Below are 11,383 nucleotides of genomic sequence, written 5' to 3' on the forward strand. Positions count from 1 at the left end.
CTTGAATTTCTGGTCTTCTTGCCTCTATAGCCTGAGTGCTAAGATCACAGGTGTGTGCCCCTCTCCTGACAAGGAAAAGAATATTGTTAATGGGTAGTAATTTTGCACTGGGAATATTGCTAATCCACCAAAATCATGACAAATGTTCTGAGATACCAAAAACCTAGTTTGAGGATTTACTGCTCAAATGGGGTAATATGAAGCTTCAATGTTGTGGCGTTGGAAGACTGCAGATATATTTTAGAATGGGGGTGTGTTACTCAGTAATACACACTTGAACACACGTGTGTGCATGCACACACACACACACACACACACACACACAGGCATGCACGCCCATAATCTCAGTAAAATCAGGAGTTCCCAGTCATTCTTAGCAAATTTGATACCAGTTCGTCTGGGTTACATGAAACCTTGTCTCCAGAAGGGGAAGGGTGCAGAGAGGGGGAGAGCTAGCCAATAACATGTGTAAATATGTAAACAAATGTAGAGTGCGGGGAGAGTACAATGTGCAGAAAAGAGAGTAAGAACGGCTAAATATGAGAGGTGAAGAAGCACCGAGTGCCGGTGCCGGACAGGAGTCATAAAGAGGGTATAAAGGCTAATTATTTTCCTAGTTGTAATTGTCATGGATTTTTTTTTTTCATTTTGGTGGTAGGTAAGTGCATAAAAGTATACTTAATACTGAAAGTGTAAATTAAATGTGAATTCAGAAAGGCTAGATGTCTGGACTTCAGGTCTGGTTAATTTCAGTGTGATGGTGTGTGTATTGACTATGTTAATTCCAGGCCTTTTATCTATAATGTGAAACTACTTTTCTAGTACTTTCCAGGGGCATAATTGGGAGCTTGAGCTGCAGACAGCAGGCACTTCTCTCCCTCCATCCTTCCCTCCCTCTCTTGGGTCTCCCACATGCTAGGCAAAGCACTATACCACTGAGCTGTATAGCCAGGCTTTGATTCTATTTTATATCTTGAGATAGGACCTTCTGCAATTACCCAAGTTGGCTTTGAACTCACTCTTGGGACTCACTCCAGTCCCAAGAAGGTGGTGGTATCAGTCTGTGCCACTAGGCCAGGCTGTCTCCTTTCTTTAGATAAACTGCCCGTGAGTTTCCTCCTGGTTCTGTAAGTTTTCCGTGTCTATAAATGCATTCCCAACTTTGTTGGATCTCTCAGGTAAGTTTTAGCTACTTCGAACTGACCAAAGTAACACTGCTTTCAGTATATTCATTCTCTGGTCTATAAAAGTAGCATCTTTTCTTACTGGGTAAAACTAATGGATGCTTTCAGCTTGAGCAACGATGCCCAGGCATGATATTCCACACTTGATCCCAGTGCTTGGGGGGCAGGGATAGATAGGCAGTGATCTCTGTGAGTTCCAGGCCACCCAGAGCTACACAGTGAGCCCTTGTCTTTAAGAAAAAGATTGCACAGAGATCAAATGAGAGGCTAGAGTATGGACTTGTGTGGGGACAGGGGACTGGTGATTTAGTCACACACGCTAGGTGACTGCTCTTCCACTGAAGGGGGTTTTAATAAGCTGCCCAGTCTGGTCTTGGTCACGTTATAGCCCAGTCTTGTTCTTTCAGTCTTCCCGCCCTGGCCTCTGGATCACAGGCCAGTACCACCGGGCTGTAGTAGACTATGGATCTTCAATGGCACCATAGATGTTAGCGTGATGATCTGCTTGTTTTCAGGATTGCTTTCCATGTTAGCTCATCAAGTTATTAACTAACAGGATTAATCAATAGGTACCAGTTTTCCCAGATTGTATTTCTTGCCATCCAAAGACTCTGAGACTTCTGTAAAACAGTGCTGAAAACTCAGCTTAATGCATGTGTATATCTGGTGTGTACTGACCTCCTGTGCAACTAGAAATACTGTTAATCATGATACAGTGACCGTGCAGGCTGGTCTTATGTCAGCCCGACACACAAAGTACAGTCATCTGAAAGGAGGGAACCTTAATTGAGAAATGCCTCCTTAAGACCCAGCTGGAAGGCATTTTCTTAATTAGTGATTGATGGGGGAGGGCCCAGCCCATTTGAGGGGTGCCATCCCTTAGCAGGTCGTTCTAGGTTCCATAAGAAAGCAGACTGAGCGGGGCGGTGGTGGTGGTGCACGCCTATAATCACAGCACTTGGGATACAGAGGCAGGCGGATCTCTGTGAGTTCGAAGCCAGACTGGTCTACAGAGTGAGTTCCAGGAAAGGCGCAAAGCTACACAGAGAAACCCTGTCTCGAAAAACCGAAGGAAAAAAAAAAAAAAAAAAAAAAAAAAAGCAGACTGAGCAAGCCATGTGGAGCAAGCCAGCAAGCAGCTCCCCTGCACAGCCTCTGCATCAGCTCCTGCCTCCAGGGCCCTGCCCTGCTTGAGTAAACCCTTTCCTCCCCAACTTGCTTGTTGGTCATGGTGTCTAGTCACTGCAACGATAGAAACCCTAACTAACTAAGATGACGATGGAATGGGAATAAAAAAACACCACATTGTTTTCATGTCTTGACTCCTGAGGTGCATCTCGTTTTTGGTTTTCAGTTTTCAAATCAGAAATTACATGGAAGAGCAGGGATAAATACAATCTTGAGAGATGTTGCCACCTAGTGGAATAAGTGGTGTAACCTCACTCATGTTCGTGGGGGAGCGGTGCACGTTAGTAGGGCTGTATTCCCAGGCCTTGTTTCTGTTTTTATTTCATGACAAGGTCTCCCTGAGTCTCCCAGGCTGGACTTGAACTCACCATGGGATTCTGCTTCAGCCTCCTCAGTGGTTGAGATCACAATGTGCCAGCCCAAGGCACTGCTTGGTCGGGAAGCAAGTGGAATTACAGTCAAACGTCCCAGTTAAGGCTCAGAGGATAAGGAGAATCAGCACAGGAGGGGCTGGAGACTGAGAGGTGTGAAGACTGAACTGTAGATACACACGGTATTGATGTTGCGCATGGCCTTCTCAAGATCAGGGTTCTGACATGTTTTACAGAATAAGACGACCAACAACTCTGCCCTTGCAAAGTGTGCTCCAGGAGGAGCCCCATAAATGTCCCAGAGGGTCTGGATGATGCTCTGTGCCAACAAAGCTTTCCTTTTCCAGTTAAAAATGACATTTTACCACTGTTCCAGCAAGTACATGCATTCCTTGGGTTTAATGGCAGGCTGGCATGGACCTCTTCAGTAGAGACAGATGTATTTATTTATTGTGTTTATCAAGAGAGTTGTGGTAAACGTTAGACTAGTGATTGGTTAATGCTGTTTAGTTAGCTCTTAACGTGGCGCTGCCGTGAGTGGTATGTAGACCTTCATAAATAACCCCCCACATTCATTATGGAGGCACCCTGTCTTAATAAGGAGCAACTGACATTACATCAGGTGGTAAGTGTGACGTCCAGAAGCTGTTTTTGTTTTGTTTTGCTTGTTTTTGAGATAGGGTTTTGCTGTGTGACTCAGGCTGGCCTCAACCTGAAGGGGCCACAGAGGTCCTTGTGTTTACAGATAAGTACTAGGAGAACCAGGAATGTTAAACACACAGGGTTGTCTCTTCAAAGAAGGAGATACATAACCTGATTTCCTCCCAAAAGGCTGAGAATGAATGTAGTTAATAGCCTGGTGACCTTTGTTCTATCTGTATGACTGAGACCACACCAGATCCTCTTCCAGGCCCTTAACATGTTGCCTGAAGTCCATCTATAGAACCCATCTTCGTGGAAGAGGCCACATGTACTTTAAGTAATTATACAGTTTCGATACAGTCATCCCTTAAGCTTTATTGTGCACATGGTGTTGAGTTAATTATCACCAGGAAGCTTTTTTCCAAATTGTGCTGTACTTAAATATGCCTAAAATAAGCTGCTCTTGGAGTTTGAACCAGCAATAGCTACTGAGTCGTGTTGAATGAGACTTCCTTCTTGTCTCACACAGTTCGACACTCTGCTGACCTTTGGGGTCACAGAGACACCCCCCCCACACACACACACATCAAACTCCCAGTCCTCCAGCATCAGCCTCCCCTGGGATTATAGGTGTCCACCCACCATGGCTGGTGTCCTAGTGGGTTTTTCTGTTGCTGTGATAAAACATGACTAAAATCAACATGGGGGCCGGTTATCCGGCTCACACATCCTGGTTCCAGTTCACATTGGCGGGAGTCAGGGTGGAGACCTGGGGAGGAAAGGACACAGAAGCCACAGACCATGCTGCTCACGGTCTCGCCCCCTTTGGATAGTGCTCAGCCTGCTCTCCTAACAACTGCCCAGGGGGGCAACACCCACAGTGTGCTGGACCCTCTTACATACGTCAACAAGCGTCGTGAAAATCCCCACAGATGTAGAGGCGCTCACAGGCCAATCTGATGGAGGCAATCCCCAATTGAGACTCCCTCAGATAACTTGGCTGTGCCAAGTTAACAGCTGAACCTAACCAGGAGCGGCCAGCTAGAGCATATTTTAAGGACTCTTGTTAGTACCAGGCTGCTAACTCCACCTACTTTATGAGAAAATAAATGATTTGTTTCTGTATTTTATATTTATTTTACTTTCTTGTCTATTTCTGGATTTTGAAAATTCCATTTTTCTCTGAAAATGTTGAGTGACCTTCAAAGTGTGGCTACATCCCAAAATGCACACTGCTTTTGTCTTTGCAGATACAGGCTCGTTCCACAGGTCTACTTTCCTGAGCAAATTTACGACGTCATGCGTGCCACAAGATACTTCCTGCAGCCAGACGTCTTAGACAAGTACAAGGTCGACCCTGAGAGAGTCGGTGTTTCTGGAGACAGTGCTGGCGGGAACTTGGCGGCTGCCCTTGGACAGCAGGTAACAGCCCTGCCTCAGGGTGCTCGAGGGAGGGGTGAGCATGCCCGTTGAGCATGCCCGTTGACTCTCACTGTCTTCACATATGGCGCTGGGCTGCTCACCATGTGGCTAGCACCCTCCTGTGACTGCCCTGGCAAGTCCTCACAAGGCTTTTCGAAGCGGCACGGAGGAGTGTCTCTGAATGGGCTCAGGAAGATGCGCGGACATGAAATAGCCCTACCTACCTGCTACTGTTTGACTTGCAAAATGGGGTATATTTTGACTTAAATTTCAGTTCCTATGGTTATTTTCGTAGAGTTTTAAGAGAAATTAAAATGCTAATGTTTTCAATGTTTTTTTTAAATGGACAATTAATTAATTAATTAATTAATTAATTTATTTATTTATTTATTTATTATGTATATAGCATGTATGACTGCAGGCCAGAAGAGGGCACCAGATCTCATTACAGATGGTTGTGAGCCACCATGTGGGTGCTGGGAATTGAACTCAGGACCTCTGGAAGAGCAGTCAGTGCTTTTAACCTCTAAGCCATCTCTCCAGCCCTCAATGTTTTATCTGTTATTATTGTTTGGTGGTTTTGTTTTGTTTTTGAGATAGAGTATGATGTTAGTTATACTGGTTAGTCTCAAATGTTCTGTGTAATTTAGGATGTCTTCCTGCCTCTACTCCCAAGTGTTGAGATTACAGGCCTGTACCACCATCCCAATTATATTCCTTGTGTTTTTGAGATGTCTTACTGTGTAGCCCAGGCTGGCCTAGGACTTCAGATCCTGTTGCCTTAGCCATCTGGAGTGCTGGGTTAGTAGGTGCAACCATGCCGGGCTCAGAGGCCTCAAAGATAGACTGAATTTGGGCTCCAGCTTGGAGAGATAGACATCTCTGCCTAAATCCCTGTGTTCTATGAACCTTGGAAATGTGAAGATGACGTCATCTAACTGTGGGAGTGTTGCAAGGACTTAGTGAGATGCCATGCACACAGTTCTCACATGCATCTTACCAACCACACGCACACAGTTCTCACGTGCATCTTACCAGGAAATGGGGTTCGAAAGTTAAGTGAGGGTTGCTCAGTTACTGTGAATCATTCCATCTTCTTTTGAGATGTGGCCCCCACATGCAGAATTTTAAATGCTGAAATTACAAAATGGGCAATATAGCCACCCTGTGGAGAGTCGCAGGTGAGCTGAGGCTGCTGGGATGGGAAGTCGTATCCCTTCCACTTCAGGCTCACTCACCCTGGCATGTGCTCTTTGCTTGCCTGTATGAACTCACTGTCCCAGCATGGAGACTGGCAGCTCGTCACCGAGCACCTGGGACTCTGGAGTCCTACTGTCCCTGCATCACTCTCTGTCCTTCTCCTCTGAAAGAGGAAGATTTGTGGTTTTTCTCCCTAATCCATTTGTCGTCTTATAGGGAATAAGAAGTTAAGTAAGGCTCACAATTCACTCATATATAATACGCACCAAGGCGTAGAGGTACCAAAAGAAAGATAGATACAAGTAGGGGGTTAGAGACCTCAAGGGCCACGTAACAGTGAATTCATTCAAAACTATGAGTCACAAGCAGTATACCTTCCTTAGGAATTGTCCAGCAGTTTGGCAGGGCATGGTGATATGGAATGCATTATTTAATTCTAAAAAAACCCACTCATTTATTTAAAACACTCTATAAACTGCTTTCTATAAAAGGATCTATGCAAATGAAATATGTTTTTTTCTATTCTAGTTTACATACGTGGCCAACCTAAAAAATAAGCTCAAACTGCAGGCTTTAATCTACCCAGTCCTCCAGGCTTTGGATTTCAACACACCGTCTTACCAGCAGAACGTGAACACTCCAATCCTGCCGCGCCATGTCATGGTGAAGTACTGGGTGGACTACTTCAAAGGCAATTATGACTTTGTGCAGGCGATGATTGTGAACAATCACACTTCGCTGGATGTGGAAAGGGCCGCAGCCCTCAGGGCCCGGCTCAACTGGACATCCCTGTTGCCCTCATCCATCAAAAAGAGCTACCAGCCTGTCATGCAGACCACAGGTGACGCCAGGATCGTCCAGGAGATCCCTCAACTGCTGGACGCTGCTTCTTCCCCGCTCATCGCAGAGCAGGAAGTGCTTCAGGCGCTCCCCAAGACCTACATCCTCACCTGCGAGCATGACGTCCTGCGGGATGACGGCATGATGTATGCCAAGCGCTTGGAGAGTGCAGGCGTGAACGTGACCTTGGACCACTTTGAGGATGGCTTTCATGGGTGTATGATTTTCACAAGCTGGCCGACCAACTTCTCTGTGGGAATCCGGACTAGGAATAGTTACATCAGATGGCTGGATGAGAACCTGTGACAGAGTGGGCACCTCACATGCACGAAGCTCTTGACCGCTCCGTTTGCTCTGGAAAGACGCGCACTTTTCAATCATCCGAGCCTTTCTCTTGTTTCTCACAAGTACTGGAATCTGTACCCTGCAGACCTGATAATCTACATTTTATAAGTGATTCTAACCGACTAGTTTAAAAACATCTGAACTTGGTGCCCTCAGTGGGCCATTTCCTCTGTTCTTTCTTGTAGCCCACGTGGTACGAATGGTCACAGTTTGAGGAGCTAGAAGTAGCCCTAGGTCCGGCCTCTATTGTGTTCTTTCCACAAGAAGTTTTTCCAGCGGTGGTGAGGTAGTAACTTCTGAGGAACTAAAAAAAGTGGGCTTTTCTTCAGTTCCCTCAGTTGACTTGGAGTGCAGGGCAGGGTCTAGGGGACACTCTGAGGCCAGCACCGGGGACTGCATGTCCTCTGCCTCGGACAGTGGTTGTGTTTACTGTGGGAATTTTGACAGGATTTCTAGCAAAACAGACTTCTTCTCAAAAGCTTTTCTTCCCTAAGAGTGTTAATTTTATGAGCAAGATGCTGTAAATAACGGTGGGCTTAAAGAAGACTTGAAAGTTACTTTCTACTCCTATTCTGAGAAAATGAGAGGCTGCATGTTCTAATATTTCCCTGGGAGCATCTTTTGGAAACAAACTTATTTAAATGTAGAGTAAGTTTCCTACTATGAAGTAAGTAAAGATAGAAAAATGAAACAGCTTATTGTTACTTAGGAATACTCCTGGCATAAATTACTAAGATTGGTGTGTATATATTTGGGATAGTGAGGAAATAAATTATGCTTAATAATACCTTAAAATTATGAGAAGTATCTTTAGAAAGTCTAGTCCATTTTTGGAAGAAGGGCTAGTCCATTCTTGAAAACTCAATTTTTCACTTGTAGCTAAAAATTAGACAATTTTGGTATAGTGTATTGTTTATTTTTTAAGTTATTTAATGTTAATATATATAGCTAAACAGGATTTTTCTGGAAGACATCTATTATAAAAAATTAAAGATAAAAGTATTTTTTAAAAGAAAACTACCATAGAGTTATATCCACATGTCATTTTGTGAGGAGCTAGACAATAATAGTAGTAAGGATCAAATACTTCGATATTTATGTACATATGTAAATTAAAATAATTAGAAACTTTTTACCTAGTATAGACATCCAAGTAATGCTGATTGACCATCCTAATCCAAAATCCAGAATTTTGAGTCTGGTCTGATGGCACAAATGGAAACTTCCAGACCATGGAAGTTTATTTTGTGTATAAAATGATTAAACCTATTTTGTGAAGTTACCCTCAGGCTATGCAGATAAGGTGTATAAAAAGCACAAATGAATGTCTCAGTGAGATTTGGGTCCCATTCTCAAGATATTTTGTTATATATATGCAATATCCCACAGTCTAAAAAAATTAAAACTCTGGAAACACTGGCCCCAAGCTTTTCAGATGAGGGATACCCAACTTGTGGTTTAATTGCTTAGATAAGACAGACACGTGTACTTCTCTCTGCCCATGGTGGTCAAGGGAGCCCTCTTGGGAATCCCTCTGGGTGAAGGGCAGACCCGGCACTGCCCACCCCTGAGTTTCTCCAGTTAGGTCTAGAAGTTCCAACTGCCCAGCCTTGCCTTCTCAACAGTCTTCACTGCCAGTGTGCACATCTTGGGCAGAGTAAGGGATCCCAGATTAGGTCTAAGTTGAACACCCTGCTTCCTGTCAACCCAGCTTCTGCTCGCAATCCATGTTACAGGTAGGGACTGTACAGAGAGCACCCAACCAGATCATGACCCAGTGCATCACGAGACGAGAGCCTTTCCACCCCATGAGGAATGGACGAGATCACAAATGGAAACTTCCACACTGACTTCTCATTTATCGTCAAAGCTACTGCATCTTTATAGTAAAATAAATGTAACAGTGTGTGTTTGTGTGTGTATGAAAATAATCTCATAAATGACCTTGCTGATTTACTCAAGTTACTGTCACTGGTCTCTTTTGTCTAAAATCTGAGAGCAGAATCGCCTGACCTTTGAGATCACTTCTAACGACAGTCTTTTCCACGGTAGTTTTTGGCAGGTCATGTTCTGAATATGCCAACACACTCCTCCTAAACACTGATTTTTAAAAATTGGCCACGTAGCATCAATGCCTCCACAGGATTACAATGGTTTGTGTTTAGGATATAAATTGATGTCCATCTTAACTGAGGTTATGGGGGAAATCACAGGGTGTTTTTGAAACCTGAGATTTTAGTTGTTATTATTTGAGTGACAGCCATCTTCTCAAGGTGCTGGGCACGGAACCCAGGGCCTTACATGCTTGGCAAGTGCTTTACCCCCGAGCTATTACTGTTTTCTTCTACATCGTTTAAAGGTGTGAAATATATTTTGACTTGACCTGTAAGAAAGAGGAAAATGTTATATATTCAGAGTTTCTTAAAATGGCATTTCCTACCCTGCAGAAATCACACAAAAAGTGTTCTCAGATGTCTGAAGAGCTCTCAAAGATGAAAAGGGAATGAAGGACAAAGGGACCATGCACTGTATCTGATGGAATCCTTGGTGTTTTATTCTTACGAGTGTGTTGTGCTCTACAAGCTGATCTCTTTTCAGTATAAGATAGCTTGGTTTTGTTCTCCTGTTTTAGGAAAAGGTTACACTTTGGAATACTAAGATCTGTGAAATCAGAACATTAACAAATGAAGGAAATCTCGAGGTGCTGCAGAGTGTGATGAAGTATGATTTATCTTGATGTTTTCATGTGCATTTGTGAGGACTGGAAGACTTGCATAATGATGGTGAATGGAATATTTTGTGCATGACCTTTTAACTTTCGACTTTTTGCCAATTTCCCTCTGCAAAGGGGAAGGCAGATTTTATGGAAAGTTTTAGGAACAAATACATTTTATGGACTGAAAATCCATTATGGAACTGGGAAAGTTTATTTATGTTTGGAATCTTGTTTGGAAATAAAACGGGTCCATCTGGAAGCATGCCTCTGTCCCTTGTCCCGCCTACACTTTCTGGTTCTGACTAGAACCACCCCTTTCCTTGTGTCCAGGTCCAGTGCAGAGCTTCTACCCCAGATTAACTCTGGCTGTCTTTGTGTCACAGACAGGTGGTTCTGTGACCTCCCAGATGATACTAACTTCCTGTCTGGATACACTGTATTTCCCCCGTCCACGTGAAACCTGCCGAGGCCTGGCCGCTCTCTGTAAAGCCCCTTGTCTGTCCTCAGTGCTGATGTTAGAAAAGATGAGTGTGGGTGTGCACCATCTCCGCCAGAGAAGTATCAGTAGTGAAAACAAGTTCTCAAGCTGACTCTGTTATCCCATTTCAGACTTGCATATTATGCTTATTCATATTCTGTTGCTGTGAGGAGACACCATGTCCATGGCAACTGTTATAAGACAAATATTTAACTGGGGGCTTGCTTACAGTTTCAGAGCTTAGTGCATTATCATGCCAGGAAGCACCTCATTCCACTTCCTATCCACCATAGGCTTGTAGCTATATTATAATGTGAAAATGCATTCAGTCCGACTTCAAGAGTCCCCTAGTGTTTCAGTCTTAAGACTGTTTCAAAGTCCAAAGTCTCTTCTCAGACTCAAGGCAATCTCTTAACTTTAACCCCATGGAAAAGCAAAAGCAAAAAGCAAAGCACATGCTTCCAACACACAGTGGCACAGAATATACATCCCATTCCAAAAGGGAGGAAGAGGAAATCCTGAATCAAAGCAAGACCCAAAACCAACTGGGCAAACTCCAAACTCTGTATCTCCATGTCAAATGTCAAAATGCTCTTCAGCTCTCCAATGCCTTTCAGCTATGTTGACTGCAATACACTTCTCTCTCTTCCGCTGGTTTCATACCCTGTTAGCAGCTTGCCTTCCCAGGTAACCCTGGCAACCCAACATCTCGGGGTCTCCAAGGCTTCACCGTCTAACTTCATTCAATGGCCTCACTAGGCCTCCATGCAGGGACGCCCCTGCCACATACCTGGCCTCAGCCTCTTTCCTCAGTCACAGAGGAAAATTCCATAACCCCGTCCTTGTATCCTTGACCCTAAAGTCAGAGCCACGTGGCTGAAGCTGCCAAATTCTGAGGCTTGCTGGGGCTGGAGCGTGGACCCCCATTCGATTGCCTGTGTACCAGCGTTCTGTTGTCCTGGTGTCTTCCACTGCTTAAGCTCTTCTTTAATTCCTC

General features: G+C 44.2%; 1 protein-coding gene across 1 annotated transcript in view; it reads left to right on the forward strand.

Moving 5' to 3' along the window:
• The window catches only part of Nceh1 (neutral cholesterol ester hydrolase 1), a 69,534-nt gene extending 59,367 nt beyond the window's left edge, over positions 1-10,167 (forward strand). Inside the window, exons 4-5 of the mRNA XM_028875809.2 lie at positions 4,636-4,807; positions 6,536-10,167. Coding sequence (XP_028731642.1) covers positions 4,636-4,807; positions 6,536-7,153 — 790 coding nt within the window. The 3' untranslated portion in view covers positions 7,154-10,167. The remainder of the gene's footprint in view (positions 1-4,635; positions 4,808-6,535) is intronic.
• The last annotated feature ends 1,216 nt before the right edge of the window (positions 10,168-11,383 follow it).

The sequence above is a fragment of the Peromyscus leucopus genome, chromosome 6, assembly GCF_004664715.2.
Source record: "Peromyscus leucopus breed LL Stock chromosome 6, UCI_PerLeu_2.1, whole genome shotgun sequence".
Classification (NCBI taxonomy): Eukaryota; Metazoa; Chordata; class Mammalia; order Rodentia; family Cricetidae; genus Peromyscus; species Peromyscus leucopus.